The 22,369-nt window shown below is 37.3% G+C and overlaps 1 protein-coding gene across 12 annotated transcripts in view; it reads right to left on the bottom strand.

Moving 5' to 3' along the window:
• Positions 1-22,369, bottom strand: part of LRBA (LPS responsive beige-like anchor protein) — a 761,353-nt gene that overhangs the window by 557,936 nt on the left and 181,048 nt on the right. For 11 of the 12 annotated variants that reach the window (XM_063809071.1, XM_054683898.2, XM_526701.8 and 8 more), the window contains 2 exons: positions 12,382-12,541; positions 8,748-9,189 (listed from right to left, as the gene is read on the bottom strand). In XM_063809071.1, coding sequence (XP_063665141.1) covers positions 8,748-9,189; positions 12,382-12,541 — 602 coding nt within the window. Of the gene's footprint in view, positions 1-8,747; positions 9,190-12,381; positions 12,542-22,369 lie in introns of those variants that run through there. The other variant, XM_063809073.1, reaches the window with a different exon arrangement.

Below are 22,369 nucleotides of genomic sequence, written 5' to 3' on the forward strand. Positions count from 1 at the left end.
CAAAAAAAAAAACTGTATTGATCTCCAGTTAGAGAGCTGCATGCTGGCTGAAATATTTAAGAGTGAAGTGAACTGATGTCTACAACTTTGAAGTACATTACAAAAATAAGATTGATTGATGGATACATGGTGAAGCAAACAGAGCTAAAAGCTAATTGTTGAATCTCAGTGATGGGTCTACAGGTGTTCACTGTGCAATTGCCTGAACATTTTCATAATAAAACACTGGAAAACTGGTAACAGAACAGAATTTACTACAGCTGTTCCAAATATGCACAATCCCTATTTATTCAAGATGACATAGCTAATTAAACACAACAAAAGAACTCAACTGCATTTCTAATCCTCTAGCCTCTTGCTGTTAATGTTTCAGTCACAAATAAGGTCTTATTCTTTTATTCAGTTCAGTAAATATTTATTGTCCAAGATCTTTCACCTATTGTCAGGAATGATAGATCAGAAGTACGGCTTTCTACATGAATTTACATTTTACATGTTCCTCACACACTTCTTCAACATGCTCTTATGGTTGCTAAGCGTGTTGTGTCATTTCACAACTCCAACCCTTCGTATATATGCCTCCTCTGCCAAGATGCTTTCTTCTTAATCCTGCTTGCTTGTTAGGTAATATAAAATTATAAATTCTAATAGCAGCTAAGATAAATGAAGCACTGACAATATGCCAAGAATTATTATTCAATTCTCAAAACAATCCTAAGGTACATATTAATTCAATTTTTAGAAATTTTAAATATAAACCTCAGAAAGGTAAAGTAATAACCAAAGTAAATGGTAGAACTACCATGGAAATCTAGGTTTATCTAACAGCAGAGCCTTGAATTTGAACCGTTTCCCCATGTTGACCTTTCTTAAAACTTCAGAGATATAATTCACATACCATTTAATTCACTAAAAATATACAGTTCAGAGATTTTTAGTATGCTCACAAAGTTGTATATTTATCACCACAATCATATTAACATTTAAACATAATTTTAGAATCATCTATAATCAACAGCAATAAAGATCTCTAACATATAAAATTATTTATATACTACCATAAAATCACAAAAATACATCTGCTCATAAATTTTTAAAAGCTGCATTATTTCATATAGCTACATAATAAGTATATAATAGAGAAATAAAATCAATTTCCAAATTCGCTGACTGATTCAAATCAATTCTAAGGAATTAACATAACATTGCTTCAGCTTAAGGCTACACAAAATCAAAGAAAAATCAAAGTTACAATGATCCAATTAAAAGGACACTAAGCAGTAGGTAGATTTTGAAATATTTTCATTGTCTTTACCAATCATTGTCATTATTACTATAAAGTTTCAGTGTAAAAGACTAAAATCTTCAACAGAGATCTTTAACCTATCGTGTTTATGTTGTTAAATATAAGTATAAATCTAAATTAGTAAAGCATGTTCTACAGTTAACAAAAATAATCTAGAATTTTAAACTTACCAATAGTTAAGATTGATCATGCAAAAACTAAGCATTTAATATTACCTTTTTATACAATGCATTGGAAAACACAGAGGAAAATGCAATATGCATTTGACAAAACTGAGACTTTACATGACAGGCAATGTGCTAGGGATATTTCTGGCATCTTTCTCAGGCTACAGCTTAAGTTTCTATTTAAGAAACAAATTGAAATCTTTTTTAATGTTTAAGAACAATTATTGGAACTTTTTATATCTACATCAATTTTAGCAGAAAGTGCTTCAAACTTTTTAGCATAAGGAATTTGAAAGATAGACAACCAATTATGCAAGCTGGTTTCCCAAATTGTCAATTATAAACCAAATATTAAAAGAGATAAAAATTGTTCTTATTATCATTTTTTTCTTTATGAACTCACTATGAATACTTAATATTTGTGGGGCACCATGCTTAAGAACATACACAAATTATCATATTTAATTTATGACAACCCTTGAGATTAGTAGTACATATTATTATGCTAATTTTACAAATGAGAAAGAAGTAATTTTCCTAAAGTACCACACAGAACAAATGAAAATACTGTTGCTGGATTTTTTTCCCCCTGAACAAGGGATACTCATTTCAAAGTTTCTTTTAATTTACTGGCAATAGGCAAATAGCAACAATGCCTTCCCGATCAATAAAGTTGAGAACTTCCATTTCAGTATTATATCAGTTTCAAATATCACAAACCCTCACACAAATGCTATTTTATTTAACATGCAAATAGTTCACTAAAGGAAAAAAGAGCATTTCAGCCTACCACTTCAGTCCCTAAGGATCCAGTTGAAAAGCCAAACCAGTCCTTGAACTTTATCAAGATAAATCCCTGGCATTCACTAATCATCAGAGAGGATCTTCAAATTAGATAAGAACAAGAATTTTGGCATGGGAATGAACACAAACACCTTTGCATTCACAAAGGCCCACAACCTGGCAGCCTTTCAGCAAGGTTTTATTCATGTAGCTGTTACTCTAAACTTTCCAGCTATTCCTTGGAAGTTGATAATACTTAAGATATGAGGAGAGTTGTGATTTCTGACATAGCATTCCTGAGATAAATACATGATCAGAGGGATGCTTTGAAATTCCCAAAGATATTCCACCAGCCCATGGCAGCATGAAAGTTTTTACAAAGGGGTCTCTAAATAAGAAAAAAAAAGAGGGTAAAAAACAGAGCAGTTTCCTTGCCATCAGAGACTGTTAAATGAATACCAGACATGTTAAATTCTACAGAACATCCTGGAAAATGCTACCATCAAAATTATCTGTTGTTTTCTATTTCAATAAACCCCTTAAAATGTATTACACCTAAGCATGATTTCCTAAATATGTTCATGATCTACTCACTGAAGACATCAGTAAGGCACAAATTTAATTTCTACACTATTTAAAAAAGAAATAAATGCTAAAATACATAAAATTTTGATCATTAGTAAACAATGTAACTATATTAACATATAGTAAATTTAAAAGTATAGCCTCACATATTTCTGAGTACTCAATCTAACACTAACAAATCTAAATAAATTATAAAAATTGAGAATAGACAGGGCACAGTGGCTCACGCCTGGAATCCCAATGCTTTGGGAGGACAATGCAGCAGGATCGCTTGAGGCCAGGAGTTCAGCACCAGCCTGGGCAACAGAGCAACACCTCATCTCTACAAAAAATTTTTTAAATAGCTGGACATGTTGGTCCCAGCTACTCAGGGGACTGAGGAAGAACGATCCCTTGATCCCATGAGTTTGAGGCTGCAGTGAGCTATGACTGCCACTGCACTCCAGCCTGGGTGGCAGAGCAAGACACCGTCTCAAAAATAAAATAAATAAATAAAAATTGAAGCCAGGCGTAGTGGCTGATGCCTGTAATCTCAACACTTTGGATCATTCGAGGCCAGGAGTTTGAGACCAGCCTGGCCAACAAGGCGAAACCTCATCTCTATTAAAAATACAAAGACTAGCTGGGCATGGTGGCACACATCGGTAATCACAGCTTAAACCGGTAAGCACAGTGTTATAAACACAAACTAGTTCTATTTTTAGTTGCCTCGGGAACCTCCAAACTGTTTCCCATAGTGGTTGTAGTAATTACACTCCCACCAACAGTATATGAAGGTTCCCTTATCTCCACATCCTTGCCAACATTTGTTACTGCTTATCTTTTGGATATAAGCGATTTTAACTGGAGTGAGATGATATCTCATTGTTTTGATTTGCATTTTTCTGATCAATGATGTTGAGCATCTTGTCATAAAATCATTTGACATTTCTATGTCTTCTTTGAGAAATGTCTATTGAGATCTTTAGCCCATTTTAAGGTTATCATTTTGTTTAAAATGTAGTAATATTTTTAAATTATTATTAATACATTTCTTCCTATAGAGTTGGTTGAGTCCCTTATATATTCTGATTATTAGAACCCTTGTCAGTTAACCAGAATTATAAGGTTATTATATAATCCCCAGTCTGTGGGTTGTCTCTTCAATTTGTTGATTGTTTTCTCTGCTATGCATAAGTTCTGTAGCTTGATGTGATCTCATCTGTCCATGTTTGCTTTGACTGCCTGTGCTTTTGGGGTATTACTCGAGAAATCTCCCCAGATTAATGTCCTGGAGAGTTTTTCCAATGATTTCTTTCAGTAGTTTCATAGTTTCAGGTCATAGATTTAAGTCTTTAACCCATTTTGAACTGATTTTTGTATATAGTAAGAGATAAAGGTATTCATTCTTCTGCATATGGATATACACTTTACTCAGTACCACTGAGAAGACTGTCCTTTCCCCATTGCATGTTCTTGGCACCTTTGTCAAAAATGAGTTCACTTGTAGACGTGTGGATTTATTTGAGTTCTCTATTCTATTCCATTGGTCTATGTATCTGTTTTTATGACAGTATCATGCTGTTTTGGTTACCATAGCTCTGTAGTATAATTCGAAGTTTTGTTCTCTTTGCTCAGGATAGCTTTGGCTATTCTGAGTCTCTGTGGTTCCATATAGTTTCTAGGAATATTTTTTCTATTTCTGTGAAGAATGTCACTGGTAATTTTGATATGGATTGCACTGAATCTGTAGATTGCTTTGGGTAGCATGAACATTTTAACACTATTAATTCTTCCAATCCATGAATATGAAATATCTTTCATTTTGGGGGTCCTTTTTAGTTTTTGCATCAATGTTTTATAGTTGTCACTGAGGGATCTTTCACTTCTTTGGCTGTTTATTCCTAGGTATTTTACTTATAGCTATTGTAAATTGGATTACTTTCTTGATCTCTTTTTCAGATTGTTCACTGTTAGCATATAGAAATGATACTAATTTTTGTATGCTAATTTTTGTCATGCAACTGTACTGAATTCATCAGTTATAATAGTTTTTTATGGACTCTTTAGGTTTTTCTAAATACTCTAAATACAAGGTCATATCATCTGCAAACAACTGACATCTTCCTTTCCAATTTAAATGCCATTTCTTTCTCTTGTCTGATTGCTTTACCTAGGACCTCCAGTACTGTGTTGAGTAACAGTAATGAAAGTGGGCATCCTTGTCTCATTCCAGATTTTAGAGAAAAGGCTTTCAGTTTTTCTCTGTTCCATATGATACTAGCTGTGGATCTGTTCTTTATGGCTTTTTATTGTGTTATGTTCCCTCTATATGCAGTTTTTTAAGAGTTTTTATCATGAAGGAATAGTGAATTTTATCAAATGCTTTTCAGCAGCAATTGAAATGATCATATGGCTTTTGTCTTCCATCCTGTTGATATGATGTATCACACTGATAGTTTGTGTATGCTCAGACATTCTTGCATCCCCAGAATAAATCCCACTCATTATGCATCAATTTTTAAAAAGTTTCTTTGAGACAAGGTCTCCCTCTGTCACCCAGGCTGGAGTGCAGTGGCATGAACACAGCTCACTGTAGTGTCAAACTCCTGGGCTCCAGTGATCCTCCCGCCTCAGCCTCCTGAGTAGCTGAGACTACAGGCACACACCACCATGCCCAGCTAATCTTTTTGTTTTAAAATCTCACCGTGTTGCCCAGGCTAGTCTCAAATTCCTGGACTCAAGCAATCCTCCCACCTCAGCCCACAAAACGCTGGAATTGCAGGTGTGAGTCACTGCACCCAGACAAAAAAAAAAAAAATTCATAAAATGAAAAATCTCAGAAGACACAAAAATAAGTTAAAATATATCAAAACTTACAAACACAAACACTTAGAAATAGTACATGGTACCATCTACAGTTAAAAGAAATGTAAACAATGTAAATTTCAATTATTAAAGCATAACTGTATAAAATTAACTATGCATACTGTACTACTGTAATAATTTCATAGCTACTTCCTGCCACAATTGCATTGAGCTCTGGTATTGTTAGCATCACTTAAAATGCTGTGTGACACTAGTCATCTCAGAGCATGCAGTTCATCTCTTTTTATGGGGCAGGGGGGGAAGGAGTTTTGCTCTTGTTGCCCAGGCTGGAGTGCAATGCTGCAGTTTCGGCTCACTGCAACCTCCACCTCCCAGGTTCAAGAGATTCTCCTGCCTCTGCCTCCCAAATAGCTGGGATTACAGGCACCCACCACCATACGTAGATAATTTTTTTGTATTTTTAGTAGAGGTGGGGTTTCACCATGTTGGCCGGGCTGGTCTTGAACTGCTGATCTCAAATGATCCACCCGCCTCAGCCTCCCAAAGTACTGGGAAGTTTGTCTCTCCAGTAAACTGTGTATCACAGTAAAAGTGCTCTCTCCCAGTTCTCATATATTTTTCATCATGTTTACTGCAATATTATAAACCTTTGATAACATAATGGGACCCATACAAAGTGCCACTAGCAATACTGGACATGCTCCCAAGCAGCAGGGAAAACTCATGACATTATAAGAAAAAGTTGAATTGCTTGATATGTACTGTAGGTTGAGGTCTGTAGCTATGGTTGCCTGCCATTTCCAAAGAAATTAATCCCGCATAAGAACTATTGTAACGAAAAGGAAGTTGGCAAAGTTGTCACTGCAGTGACACCAGGAGGCAAAAAAACAAACAAACAAAAAAACAAAACAAAAAAACTTGCACTTTTTGTGAAATATCTTTATCTTGCACTGAAAATGCAGCTTTAATGTGGGTACAGGATTGTTATAAGAAAGGCATACCTATAGACTCTAACATGATTTGAGAAAAACTGAAGTCATTATATGTCAACTTTAAGTAAAAAAGAATCTAAGGCTAGATTTAATGCCAGCAAAGGATGATCAAGATAACAGGAGAAGCAGCTTCTGCCAACCAAGAGGCAACAGATGAGTTCCTAGACATCAAGAAAATCATTTAGGAGAAAGGACCAGCCCAATCAGGTTTTTAATGCAGACAAAAGTAACCTATTTGGGATGGGGGGGAAAGCCACAAAGGATATTTATTAGCAAGGAAGAGAAGTGAGCACTAGGATTTATGGCAGGAAGAGCTAGGCTAACTCTACCGTTTTGTGCAAATGCAGTTGGGTTTATGATCATGACTGCCCTTATCTATTAATATAAAGCTGCTAACCCCTGAGCCTTGAAAGGAAAACACAAACACCAGCTGCAAGTCTGTTGGTTGTACAAGAAGGCCTGGACAAAAAGAATCCTTTTTCTGGATTGGTTCTATTGATACTTTGTCCCCTAAAGTCAGGAAGTACCTTATCAGTAAGAGATTAACTTTTAAAGTTCTTTTACAATTGGACAATGCTCCTGACCACCCAGAGCTTCATGAGTTCAACACTGAGGGTGTTGAAGTGGTCTAATTGCCCTCAAATGCAACTTCTCTAATTCAGCCTCTAGAACAGGAGGTCACAAGGACCTTTATGGTTCATTACACACGGCATTCTTAGGAAACAACTGTCAACACTATGGAAGAGAACCCAACAGAACATCGTGAAAGTCTAGAAGGATTATACCACTGAGGATCACTGTTACAGAAAAAGCTGTGGAAACCATCAAGTTTGAAACAATAAATTCCTCCTAGAGAAGACTGTGTTTCTAGGTGTTGTGCATGACTCCACAGGATTTCTGACAGAACTAATCAAGGAAATCATGAGAGACTATAGATACGACAAAAAGGTGAGGGGTGAAGGGTTTCAAGATATGAATCTCAGAGAAATTCAAGAACTAACAGATACCACAAGAACAGAGGGATCAACAGAGGGAAAACAATTTGACGGAGACAAGAACATCCAAACCACTATTAGATGAGGAAGACATAGAAGAAGCAGTACCAGAAAATGAATTGACATTAGACAATCTGGCAGAAGGGTTCTAACGATTCAAGACTGCTTTTAACTTCTTTTATGACATGCACCCTTCTATGATACAGGCACTGAAACTAAAGCAAATGGTGAAAGAAGGGTTTGTACCACATAGAAACATTTTTAGACAAATAAAAAAGCAAAAAGGTCAGAAAGAAATTCCAGTGCATTTCTGTAAATTTACACCAAGTGTGTCTGCCTCTCCTGCTTCCCCTTTCACTTTCTCCACCTCTGCTACCTCAACTGCCCCTGAGATACTAAAATCAACCTCTTCTCTTCCTCCTCCTCAGCATACTCAACATGAAGACAAGAAAGATGAAGATCTTTATGATGATTCGCTTCACCTGATGAACAGTAATATATTTTTTTCTTCCTTATGATTTCTTTTTTTTTCTTTTTTTCTTTTTTTTTTTGACAGAGTTTCGCTCTTCTTGCCCAGGCTGGAGTGCAATGGTGCGCTCAGCTCATTGCAACCACCGCCCCTCCTGGGTTCAAGCGATTCTCCTGCCTCAGCCTCTGGAGTAGCCTGGATTACAGGCACACCCCACCATGCCCAGCTAATTTTTGTATTTTTAGTAGAGACTGGGTTTCACCATGTTGGTCAGGCTGGTCTTGAACTCCTGACCTCAGGTGATCCACCCACTTCAACCTCCCAAAATGCTGGGATTACAGATGTGAGCCACTGCACCTGGCCTTCCTTATGATTTTCTTAATAACATGTTCTTTTTTTCTAGCTTACCTTACTGTAAGATTACAGTATATAATACATATAACAATCAAAATATGTGTGAATCAACTGTTTATGTTATCAGTAAAGTTTCTGATCAACATAAGCTATTGGTAGTTAAGTTCTGAGGGAGTGAAAAGTTATATGTGGATTTTCGGCTACACAGGGGGGTCATCATCCCTAACCCCCATGTTGTTCAAGGGTCAGATGTAGAAACATACCAAAACGAAAAACTATTATCAGTACCTGTCAAAAGATCTGAACTGCACAGGTTGTTCCACAGATAGATCACCAAGGGCTCCAAGGCAGGCTGGTGGCAGAAGGGCAGGATCCACTGTGACTCCATCTGCTGGTATGTTAACCAAGCTTCGGAGAATGTCTTTCACATTGACGTTTTTTGAAACTGAAACTGACGGTGTAGCCTTAGTGTCCAAGTCATTTCCTCTATCATTTTTGGTTTCCGGAGACTTATTGACTTCTAAAGAAAGAGTAGATAGCACTTCGCTGATTGCATCTGGGCCTGCACTGACACCAGGAGGTGCTGTGTGAGGAGTTACTTCCACATGGCTTCCTAAACCAGTGGCTGTTTCTTCCCCAATGCCTGAGTCCCTCCTTCGAGCAGATGATGTGCTTTCAGATTCTTCCACTGATGCCGTAGTTAAAGTGCTGAATGCTGCTGGTGTGATTTCTATAACATACCCAGAAACACAAGAAATAAACAAACAAAAGTTTAGAACTAATTTTTAAAAGGTATATTCTGTTCTAATAGCTATCTACTGTTTTGAATTATGAAATACATCATGTTCTAAAAAAGCAAAAACTAATTACGTATTCTACAGAATGTACTGAGTGGATGCACCTATTATCAAGACAGATGGTATAATAAAATAAATAGTAAAATACTTGCAAAAATGATCTAAAGTAATGGGTAGCAACACAAGGTTGAAAGTCATTGGCCTGTAAGAAAAAGTCTACAATCTTTTTTGGGGGTGTGGGTGTGTGTGTGTGTGTGTGTGTGTGTGTGTGTGTCAGTCTGTTGCCCAGGCTGAAGTGCAGTGGTGTGACCTAGGCTCACTGCAGCCTTGACCTCCTGGGCTCAGGCGATCCTCCCACCTAAGCCTCTCAAGTAGCTGAGACTACAGGTATGTGCTACCACATCTGGCTAATTTTTCTATTTTTTTGTAGAGATGAGGTTTCACCATGTTGCCCAGGCTGGTCTCAAACTCCTGAGCTCAAGCAATCTATCTGCCTCGGCCTCCCAAAGTGCTAGGATTATAGGCATGCACCACCACGCCTGGCCCAAGTCCGCAATCTTTAGGATAAAATAAAAAGCTCTACCTCAAACATGGTTACTGCAGCTGGAAAACTTGTTATCCCTTCTACGTGCATAAATAATTCAATGATCCTTAAAATCCAGTTCAACAAGGAACACCTCCTTTTCTCTCTTTTAATTCTCACTCCCTTTAATCAGGGTTTCAACCCATTCTAGCAAAAATAGTCTTATCAAGGTCACCAAAAAATCTGCATCTTGCTAACTCCAATGGTCAGTTTTCAGTCCTAATAGGACTTCACATAACAGCAACAGCTGATTATTCCCTCCAACTAGACAATGCTTCCTTTCCTCGGCTTGCAGGACACCATTCTCTTTTTGTTTTCCTTGTACTACTTCACTGACTGTTCCTTCTTAACATCCTTCACCTCTTTTTCTCCCTGATTTCTTAAGTTGGAGGGACACAAGGTTCAGTCCTTGTTCCTCTTATGTTCTCTGTCTGCATTTAGTCCCTTCGTGGTATCATTCATTCTCCAAGTTTTAAATACCACTATATTTCCCCACCAAAAAACTCAAACTATTAAATATAACTGCTACCCTACAACTTATCTTACATGTCTAAAAAACATCTCAAACTCAACATGCTGAAAACTGAATTTCTTCTCTTTTTATCTTTCCCTGAAAATCTCTTTCACCTTTAATCTACTCCACTGTACCTTGTAATCATTTTTGACTACCTTTTTCATTCACAAAATGCACACCTAATGTTTTAAAATTCTGTTTTTTCTACCACTAAAACATATTCAGAATCTCACTGCCTCTTACCATCTCTAGTTACCAACCTAATCCAACCCACCATAACCTCTTGTCTGGATTACTGACTACTGCAATATCCTCCTTCCTAACTGTTGTGGAAGAGGGTTGTTTTAATAATCCTACTGCCCCATGTCTCCTGGTATGCATCCCTTGACAAGCCCTTGAATCTGGACTAGGCTTGACTGACAATAACCAACAGGATCTGGCAAAAGCAGCAGTGGGCCAGTATTTGGCCCACGTTTTAAGGTCTGGCAGCTCTTGCATTCCCAGAATCTCTGAACATCTCTGTAAGAAGTGTGGCTTATTTCTGATCTACCTTGCTGGAAAGAACACGTAGAGAGACGATATGGAGACAGAGATGCTCTCCAAACTAATGAAGGAAACCAGGAACTCAGTTGAGAACAAGTATCAAGGCTGCAGACACACAACCCCAGCTCAGCTGTTTTACTCAGTCAGTCTCAGCTCTTGGAGCCATCCCACCTGAGGCACTATATACACTATTAGAAAAGTCCTCTTAGATTTTCCAGACCCAGCAAACATCATCTGAAACAGGGATAAACCATGCCCACCGTGCCCTATCCAAATCTAACTCAAGAAATCATGAAGGAAAGATTAAAATGGTTATGGTCTTAGGACACTAAGTGCAGGGTAAGGTATTAAACAGCAGTACCCAGCCAAAAACACTGATTATCTTTGCCCTCTACGCTATATCCTCTACACAGAATACAGAGTTACTTTTTTTTTTTTTTTTTTTTTTTTTTGGAAACGGAGTCTCACTCTGTCACCCAGGCTGGAGTTGTTGTGGTGGGATCTCTGCTCACTGCAACCTCTGCCTCCCAAGTTCAAGCGATTCTCCTGCCTCAGCTTCCTAAGTAGCTGGGATTACAGGCACCCACCACCATGCCTGGCTAATTTTTTGTATTTTTAGTAGAGATAGGGTTTTACCATGTTGGCCAGGATGGTCTCCAACTCCTGACCTCAAGTGATCCAGCTGCCTCGGCTTCCCAAAGTGCTGGGATTACTGGCGTGAACTACCAAGCCCAGCCCAGAGGTACTTTTAAAAACATAAATTGTAACTCCTGTACTCAAAACCCTCCAATGAGTTCTCATTTCCCTCAGAGAGAAATCCATACCCAATTACTCCTGGTCATTCCTGATATTTTTACCATCTTTATTACTTTTTTTTTTTTTTTTAGCACTTTCACCACCTTCTAAAATACTACACAATTTACTCATAGCATGTAGATATTTTCTATCTCCTCCCATTAGAATATAAGCTCCATAAGGACACAGATTTTTTGTTTTGTTTTAGTCATGAATATATACCCAAGTATCCAGTAGATATGAATGAATATCGAGTGAATAATAAATTGCCTCCTTTGGGTGGTAGCTACTTCTATAATTGCAACAGCTACTTAACTAACTATACTTTTATAACTGGGAGCTACTTTTAATACTCCAATTATTGCAGTTACTTGTTAACAAGTCTGTCTCTTAGAATATGAGTTAGTGATTCTTCACAGCAAATGAAGTCAATAAAATTTTTCAACTCTTTTTGTATAACATTTTCTGACTTACATTTAATTAGTTCATTTAAAGAACAAAAAATATCCCAATTGCAATTAATTACATTATATTTAAGCCACAACTTTTAGTTAATAATAAAAACATATGTATGCTCTCCCTTAATTTGCACAGAAATGGATTTAAATTCCCATATCAATATTTTAACAATCAAAAGTAAGTAACATTTATTTGAACTTTGGTACAAAGGAATAGAAAATGCAAACTTACCAGAGAGTGATACATTTTCATTTTCACTGCCAGTTTCTGTACATGACTGGCTATGCCTTTCATTTTGGGGTTCCAAAATGTCTCTGTACTTGGAGACCATAAGAACAGAGATAAAGTATACTACTGCCAAGGCTAAAAATTGAGCTTGTTTGCTATCCTCCTGGGAAAAAAAATTAAAGGAGTTGATTATGTAACCATAAAATAACATCATTATATTTTACATCACAATGTTTAAATACAAAACATGTTCACAAATCTTTCAATATACACAGAAAATACATTACCTACATAAATAATAAATTTATTAATAAACTTACTTGAGCAAACATTAGGCAAAGACTCTTAGAAAAATGTCTTTAAATGAGAAGCTTTATACTTGCAAAACATGGAAAGAGAGAAGTTAGCTCATTTTTTTAAATTATTCAATCTAAAGACATATGTCCTAATATACATTATAATGTTAATCAAACAAACAGTAATTATAATTATATGAAAACAGGTCAGATGCAGTGGCTCATACCTGTAATCCCAGTACTTTGGGGGCCAAACCAGGCGGATCACTTGAGGTCAGGAATTTGAGACCAGCCTGGCCAACATAGTGAAACCCCATCTCTACTAAAAATACAAAAATTAGCCAGGTGTGGTGGCACATGCCTGTAATCCCAGCTACTCAGGAGCCTGAGCTGGGAGAATGGCTTGAACCCAGGAGGCAGAGGTTGCAGTGAGCTGAGATCGCATCACTGCACTCAAGCCTGGGTGACAGAGTGAGTGAGACTCTATCTCAATCAAGCAATCAATCAATCAATAAATAAACAATGATATGAGGATAACTGGTTATTTTTATCTATAATCATAAAAACTAAAATACATAAAATATCACAATAAAAGTGCCAAAAAATAAACATGCAGAAGAAAAAAACTGAAGCTATTAGATACAGAATAGGATGCCAAAGGAATTCCTTCTTTTTTTTGAGACAGGGCCCCACTCCATTGCCCAGGCTGGAGTACGATGACACAATCATAGCTCACTGTACCCTTGAACTCCCGTGCTCAAGAGATCTTCCTGCCTCAGCCACACAAGTAGCTAGGACTACAAGAATACACCACCACATCCAGCTAATTTTTGTTTTTTAATTTCTTGAAGAGACAGGGTCTTGTTATGTAGCTCAGGCTGGTCTCGAACTCTTGGCCTCGAGTAATCCTCCTGCCTTAGCCTCCCAAAGCACTGGGATTATAGGTGTGAGCTCCCACACCTGACCACAAAGGAACTCTTGAGAGTATTTAAAATAGTACAAACAATAATATATCAAGATTTTTAAAAAAGGATCTATAAGAAAGAAGACAAACTAGACTGAACTCTTGAAGGGCCTAAGCTCCATTCTAGCTCTACAGGTCACCTATATATCACTGACCTCTTTATCTCGTCAAATTCCCCATCTTCAAGGAGAACCTACACACACCACTCTTCTACTAACTTTCCCAAATATGTTTGAACTTGTTAATTTAAAGAAAAAACTCAAATTTATCTATCAAATTCTGAAAACCAAAGGCTCAAGCAGAAGGTAAATTTAAAATAAGAACAAGAACACTGTTCCCTATCAGATAAATCCAGGCATACCATGGAGATACCACAGGTTTAGTTCTGGACCACTGCAATAAAGTGGCTATCACAATAAAGTGAGTCACACAAATATTTTAGTTTCCGAGTGTATATAAAAGTTACCTTTACACTATACTGTAATCTATTAATTGTACAACAGCATTGTATCTAAAAAAAAGCACATAACTTAATTTAAAAATATTTTATAGCTTAAAAATGCTAACAATTATCTGAACTTTCAGTGAGTCACAATCTTTTTGCTAGTGGAAGGCTGCATCTCCACATTCATGGATGTCGACTGATGGGTGAGGGTGGTAACTGTAGCAATCTCTTAAAATAAGACAAGAAACTTTGCCACATTAACTGAATCTTTCTTTCACAAAAGATTTTTCTGTAGCAAGCAATGCTGTTTCATAGCATTTTACTCACAGGATTGGAGTCATTCCTCTGAAACCCTACAAAGGTTTTATCAAATACCTTTAGGTAATATTCTAAATCCTTTGTTATCATTTCAACAATGTTCACAGTATCTTCATCATGAATGGATTCCATTGTAGGAAACCAATTTCTTTGATTATCCATAGGAAGCAACTCTTCATTCGTTGGAGTGTTATCATGACATTGTAGGAATTCAATCACATGTTTAGGCTCTGCTTCTCATTCTGATTCTCTTGCTATTTCCACCACATCAGCAGTGACTTCCTCCATGGAAATCATGAACTCCTAAAAGTCATCCATGAGAATTGTAATCAATTTCTTCCAAACTCCTATTAACATTGATACGTTGATTTCTTCCCATGAATCACATGGGTACTTCATGGTATCTACAATAGTGAATCAATTCCAGAATATTTTCCATTTACTTTGCCCAGATCCATCAAAGGAATTACTATCTATAGCAGCTACAGCCTGATAAAATGTATGTCTTAAATAATAAGAAGTATTTCTTAAATAGTAAGTCAAAATGACTCTTAATCCATGAACTGCAGAATGAATATTTCACTAAAAAGCATGAAAATAACATGAATCTCCTTGTATATCTGATCAGAGCTGTTGGGTGACCAGGTTGATTATCAATGAGCAGTAATAATTTGAAAAGACTCTTTTCTTCTGAACAGCAGGTCTCAATAGTGGCCTTAAAACATTCAGTAAGCCATGTCCTAAACAGATGCGCTCTTATCTAGGCTTTGTCCTTCCTTTTATAGAGCACAGGCAGAGTAGATTTATAATAATTCTTAAGGGTCCGAGGATTTTCAGAATGATAAATGTGCATTGGCTTTAACTTAAAGTCACCAGCTGTATTAGTCCCTAACAAGAGAATCAGCCTGTCCTTTGTAACATTGAAGCCAGGCATTGACTTCCTGGTAGCTAGGAACATTGTAGGATGGTATCTTCTTCCAATAAAAGGTGTTTTGGCTTTTGTTGCCATTGCTTTTGGTGTTTTAGACATGAAGTCCTTGCCCATGCCTGTGTCCTGAATGGTACTGCCTAGGTTTTCTTCTAGGGTTTTTATGGTTTTAGGTCTTACATTTAAGTCTTTGATCCATCTTGAATTAATTCTTGTATAAGGTATAAGGAAGGGATCCAGTTTCAGCTTTCTACATATGGCTAGCTAGTTTTCCCAGCACCATTTATTAAATAGGGAATCCTTTCCCCATTGCTTGTTTTTGTCAGATTTGTCGAAGATCAGATAGTTGTAGATGTGTGGTGTTATTTCTGAGGCCTCTGTTCTGTTCCGTTGGTCTATATCTCTGTTTTCGTACCAGTACCATGCTGTTTTGGTTACTGTAGCCTTATAGTATAGCTTGAAGTCAGGTAGTGTGATGCCTCCAGCTTTGTTCTTTTGGCTTAAGATTACATTGGAAATGCAGGCTCTTTTTTGGTTCCATATGAACTTTAAAGTAGTTTTATCCAATTCTGTGAAGAAAGTCATTGGTAGCCTGATGGGGATGGCAATGAATCTATAAATTACCTTGGGCAGTATGGCCATTTTCACGATATTGATTCTTCCTATCCATGAGCATGGAATGTTTTTCCATTTGTTTGTGTCCTCTTTTATTTCGCTGAGCAGTGATTTGTAGTTCTCCTTGAAGAGGTCCTTCACATCCCTTGTAAGTTGGATTCCTAGGTATTTTATTTTTTTTTGAAGCAATTGTGAATGGGAGTTCACCCATGATTTGGCTGTTTGTCTGTTATTGGTGTATAGGAATGTTTGTGATTTTTGCACATTGATTTTGTATCCTGAGACTTTGCTGAAGTTGCTTATCAGCTTAAGGAGATTTTGGGCTGAGATGATGGGGTTTTCTAAATATACAATCATGTCATCTGCAAACAGGGACAATTTGACTTCCTCTTTTCCTAATTGAATACCCTTTATTTCTTTCTCCTGACTGATTGCCCTGGCCAGAACTTCCAACACTATGTTGAATAAGAGTGGTGAGAGAGGGCATCCCTGTCTTGTGCCACTTTTCAAAGGGAATGCTTCCAGTTTTTGCCCATTCAGTATGATATTGGCTGTGGGTTTGTCATAAATAGCTCTTATTATTTTGAGATACGTCCCATCAATACCTAATTTATTCAGAGTTTTTAGCATGAAGCACTGTGGAATTTTGTCAATGGCCTTTTCTGCATCTATTGAGATAATCATGTAGTTTTTGTCGTTGGTTCTGTTTATATGCTGGATTACGTTTATTGATTTCCATATGTTGAACCAGCCTTGCATCCCAGGGATGAAGCCCACTTGATCATGGTGGATAAGCTTTTTGATGTGCTGCTGGATTCGGTTTGCCAGTATTTTAGTGAGGATTTTTGCATCGATGTTCATCAGGGATATTGGTCTAAAATTCTCTTTTTGTTGTGTCTCTGCCAGGCTTTGGTAACAGGATGATGCTGGCCTCATAAAATGAGTTAGGGAGGATTCCCTCTTTTTCTATTGATTGGAATAGTTTCAGAAGGAATGGTACCAGCTCCTCCTTGCACCTCTGGTAGAATTCAGCTGTGAATCTGTCTGGTCCTGGACTTTTTTTGGTTGTTAGGCTATTAATTATTGCCTCAATTTCAGAGCCTGCTATTGGTCTCTTCAGGGATTCAACTTCTTCCTGGTTTAGTCTTGGGAGGGTGTCCAGGAATTTATCCATTTCTTCTAGATTTTCTAATTTATTTGCGTAGAGGTGTTTATAGTATTCTCTGATGGTAATTTGTACTTCTGTGGGATTGGTGGTGATATCCCCTTTATCATTTTATATTGAGTCATTCGATTCTTCTCTCTTTTCTTCTTTATTAGTCTTGCTAGTGGCCTATCAATTTTGTTGATCTTTTCAAAAAAACAGCTCCTGGATTCATTGATTTTTTGAAGGGTTTTTTGTGTCTCTATCTCCTTCAGTTCTGCTCTGATTTTAGTTATTTCTTGCCTTCTGCTAGCTTTTGAATGTGTTTGCTCTTGCTTCTCCAATTATTTTAATTATGATGTTAGGGTGTCAATTTTAGATCTTTCCTGCTTTCTCTTGTGGGCATTTAGTGCTATAAATTTCCCTCTACATACTGCTTTAAATGTGTCCCAGAGATTCTGGTATGTTGTGTCTTTGTTCTCATTGGTTTCAAAGAACATCTTTATTTCTGCCTTCATTTTGTTATGTACCCAGTAGTCATTCAGGAGCAGGTTGCTCAGTTTCCATGTAGTTGAGTGGTTTTGAGTGAGTTTCTTAATCCTGAGTTCTAGTTTGATTGCACTGTGGTCGGAGAGATAGTTTGTTATAATTTCTGTTCTTTTACATTTGCTGAGGAGTGCTTTACTTCCAACTATGTGGTCAATTTTGGAATAAGTGTGACGTGGTGCTGAGAAGAATGATTGTTCTGTTGATTTGGGGTGGAGAGTTCTGTAGATGTCTATTAGGTCCACTTGGTGCAGAGCTGAGTTCAATTCCTGGATATCCTTGTTAACCTTCTGTCTCATTGATCTGTCTAATGTTGATGGTGGGGTGTTAAAGTCTCCCATTATTATTGTGTGGGAGTCTAAGTCTCTTTCTAGGCCTCTAAGGACTTGCTTTATGAACCTGGGTACTCCTGTATTGGGTGCATATATATTTAGGATAGTTAGCTCTTCTTGTTGAATTGATCCCTTTACCATTATGTGATGGCCTTCTTTGTCTCTTTTGATCTCTGTTGGTTTAAAGTCTGTTTTATCAGAGACTAGGATTGCAACCCCTGCCTTTTTTTGTTTTCCATTTGCTTGGTAGATCTTCCTCCATCTCTTTATTTTCAGCCTATGTGTGTCTCTGCACGTGAGATGGGTCTCCTGAATAAAGCACACTGATGGGTCTTGACTCTTTACCCAATTTGCCAGTCTGTGTCTTTTAATTGGAGCATTTAGCCCATTTACATTTAAAGTTAATATTGTTATGTGTGAATTTGATCCTGTCATTATGATGTTAGCTGGTTATTTTGCTCATTAGTTGATGCAGTTTCTTCCTAGCATCGATGGTCTTTACAATTTGGCATGTTTTTGCAGTAGCTGGTACTGGTTGTTCCTTTCCATGTTTAGTGCTTCCTTCAGGAGCTCTTGTAGGGCAGGCCTGGTGGTGACAAATCTCTCAGCATTTACTTGTCTGTAAAGGATTTTATTTCTCCTTCACTTATGAAGCTTAGTTTGGCTGGATATGAAATTCTGGGTTGAAAATTCGTTTCTTTAAGAATGTTGAATATTGGCCCCCACTCTCTTCTGGCTTGTAGAGTTTCTGCCAAGAGATCCGCTCTTAGTCTGATGAGCTTCCCTTTGTGGGTAACCCGATCTTTCTCTCTGGCTGCCCTTAACATTTTTTCCTCCATTTCAACTTTGGTGAATTTCACAATTATGTGTCTTGGAGTTGCTCTTCTCGAGGAGTATGTTTTTGGTGTTCTCTGTATTTCCTTAATTTGAATGTTGGCCTGCCTTGCTAGGTTGGGCAAGTCCTCCTGGATAATATACTGCAGAGTGTTTTCCAGCTTGGTACCACTCTCCCCATCACTTTCAGGTACACCAATCAGATGTAGATTTGGTCTTTTCACATAGTCCCGTATTTCTTGGAGGCTTCGTTCATTTCTCTTTACTCTTTTTTCTCTAAACTTCTCTTCTCACTTCATTTCATTCATTTGATCTTCAATCACTGACACTCTTTCTTCCAGTTGATCGAATTGGCTACTGAAGCTTGTGCATTCGTCACGTAGTACTTGTGCCATGGTTTTCAGCTCCATCAGGTCCTTTAAGTACTTCTCTACACTGGTTATTCTAGTTAGCCATTTGTCTAATCTCTTTTCAAGGTTTTCATAGCTTCTTTTGGATGGGTTCAAACTTCCTCCTTTAGCTCAGAGAAGTCTGACCATCTGAAGCTTTCTTCTCTCAACTCGTCAAAGTCATTCTCTGTCCAGCTTTGTTCCATTGCTGGCAAGGAGCGGCGTTACTTCGGAGGGGGAGAGGTGCTCTGATTTTTTGAATTTTCAAATGGGATCTATTTAAACTGAAGAGCTTCTGTACAGCAAAAGAAACTATCATCAGAGTGAACAGGCAACCTACAGAATGGGAGAAAATTTTTGCTATCTACTCATCTGACAAAGGGCTAATATCCAGAATCTACAAATAACTCAAACAAATTTACAAGAAAAAAACAACCCCATCAAAAAGTGGGTGAAGGAGATGAACAGACAATTCTCAAAAGAAGATATTTATGCAGCCAACAGACACATGAAAAAAATGCTCATCATCACTGGCCATCAGAGAAATGCAAATCAAGACCACAATGAGATACCATCTCACACCAGTTTGAATGGCGATCATTAAAAAGTCAGGAAACAACAGGTGCTGGAGAAGATGTGGAGAAAAAGGAACACTTTTACAGTGTTGGTGGGACTGTAAACTAGTTCAACCATTGTGAAGACAGTGTCGCGATTCCTCAGGGATCTAGAACTAGAAATACCATTTGGCCCAGCCATCCCATTACTGGGTATATACTCAAAGGATTATAAATCATGCTGCTATAAAGACACATGCACACGTATGTTCACTGCAGGACTATTCACAATAGCAAAGACTTGGAACCAATCCAAATGTCCATCAATGATAGACTGGATTAAGAAAATGTGGCACATATACACCATGGAATACTATGCAGCCATAAAAAAGGATGAGTTTATATCCTTTGTAGGGACATGGATGAAGCTGGAAACCATCATTCTCAGCAAACTATTGCAAGGACAAAAAACAAAACACTGCATCTTCTCAGTCATAGGTGGGAATTGAACAATGAGAACACTTGGACACAGGAAGGGGAACATCACACACCAGGGCCTGTCATGGGGCGGGGTTAGGGGAGAGGGATAGCATTAGGAGATATACCTAATGTAAATGACAAGTTAATGGGTGCAGCACACCAACATGACACATGGATACATATGTAACAAACCTGCACGTTGTGCACATGTACCCTAGAACTTAAAGTATTAAAAAAAAAAAAAAGGTGTTTTGTCCACATTGAAAATCTGTTGCCTAGTGTAGACACCTTCATCAATTTCTTAGCTAGCTCTTCTGAACCTATTGCTTCACCTTGTACTTTTCTGTTATAGAGATAGCTTCTTTTCTTAAATTTTATGAACCAACCTCTGGTAGCTTCACTTTTCTTCTGCAGCTTCCTCACTTCTCTCAGCCTTTACAGAATTGAAGAGCGTTGGAGCCTTATCTGAAATAGGCTTTGGCCTAAGTAAATAGTGTGGCTGGTTGAATCTTTTATACAGACCACTAAAACTTTCTTCAAATCAACAGTATAAAGCCGTTTTACTTCTTATCAGTCATTTGCTCACTGGAGTAATCATTTACTTTTAATTTCCTTTAAGAACTTTGCATTTGCCTTCACAGCTTGGCTAAATGTTTGGCACAAGAAGCCCAGCTTTTGGCCTGTATCAGCTTTTGATATATCATCTTCACTAAGCTTAATCATTTCTAGCTTTTTATTTAAAGTGAGAGACATGCAACTTTTCCTTTCTCTTGAACCCTTAGAGGCCACTGTAGGGCTGTAATTGGTCTCATTTCAATATTGTTGTGTTTCAGGAAATAGAGAGACAGGGGAATGGCCCCTCCCAAGGAGATGGGGAGAGACAGGAATGGCCAGTTTGTAGCACAGTCAGACATTTATTAAGTTCACTGTCTTAAATGGGTGTGGTTTGTGGTGCCCCAAGACAATTACAATAGTAATACCAAAGATCACTGATGACAGATCAGCATGACAGATAAATAATAATAATGAAAAGGTTTGAAATATTGTAAGAATTACCAATATATGACATAAAGACATAAAGTACATGCTGTTGGATAAATGGCATGGATAGACTAGCTCAACACAGAGTTGCCAAAAACCATCAATTTGTAAAAAATCCAGTAATCAGCAACATGCAATAGCAAAGCACAATAAAATGAGGCATGCCTGTAAATAGAAACTAATTGTAAAAATGAGACTAATTGTTAATACTTAATGTCAAAAATTTTGGATATAATCAGTTTCAGAAAAATAGAAGATAGGCTCAATTTGAACATATCCACTTGATGCAATTCTTTGACATATTTGTGATCGGTGATCTGACAAAATCTATGATATTTTGCAGGTTCATATGTAATGACTTCTTAGTCTGTTGGAAAAAACAAAGGTACATTTGTCTTTTTTATAAACCACCCCTTTTCTCTAGACATACCCATGTTCTTCTGCCACACAATTCTGCCATCTGTTATAATAACTGCTGCTAATGATATTAATATTCAAAATGCAAGCAAATAATTTACTTGTTCTTAACTTCTTAGTCTGTTATAAATTAGTTATGCCAATCTAAATCCTTATTTAGCCCATTAATATGTTCAATGTTTACTAACTACCACATGAAGTTTACAGTATATGCCTGATTTTTGGCCTCAAATAAAAAATATCCCATAAATCGTTTACATTTAAATCCTAACTCAAGAAATAGATTTGCTTTCCATTGTAGCTGTCATTTATTGAATACTTACCGTAGGCCAGGCACTGTGCTATGTATTTCATACATATTTTTATTAGCAAACTTGAACAAGATAAGGCTTAGAGAAGCAACTTACTTAAGGACATATAGTATGTAGAAAAGCAAATCTGAACTCAGATTATGGTGATTAAAAACCTTAGCTCTTTACCTCAAGGTAGAAATTTATTTATGTCCTCGATCTTAGGTCACTTCCCTTTTTTTTTCTTTTAATTTTTTTAATTTTTTTATTTTATTTTTTGAGACGGAGTCTCGCTCTGTCACCCAGGCTGGACTGCAGTGGTGTGATCTGGGCTCACTGCAAGCTCCGCCTCCCGAGTTCACGCCATTCTCCCGCCTCAGCCTCCCGAGTAGCTGGGA

The sequence above is a fragment of the Pan troglodytes genome, chromosome 3 (assembly GCF_028858775.2).
Source record: "Pan troglodytes isolate AG18354 chromosome 3, NHGRI_mPanTro3-v2.0_pri, whole genome shotgun sequence".
Classification (NCBI taxonomy): domain Eukaryota; kingdom Metazoa; phylum Chordata; class Mammalia; order Primates; family Hominidae; genus Pan; species Pan troglodytes.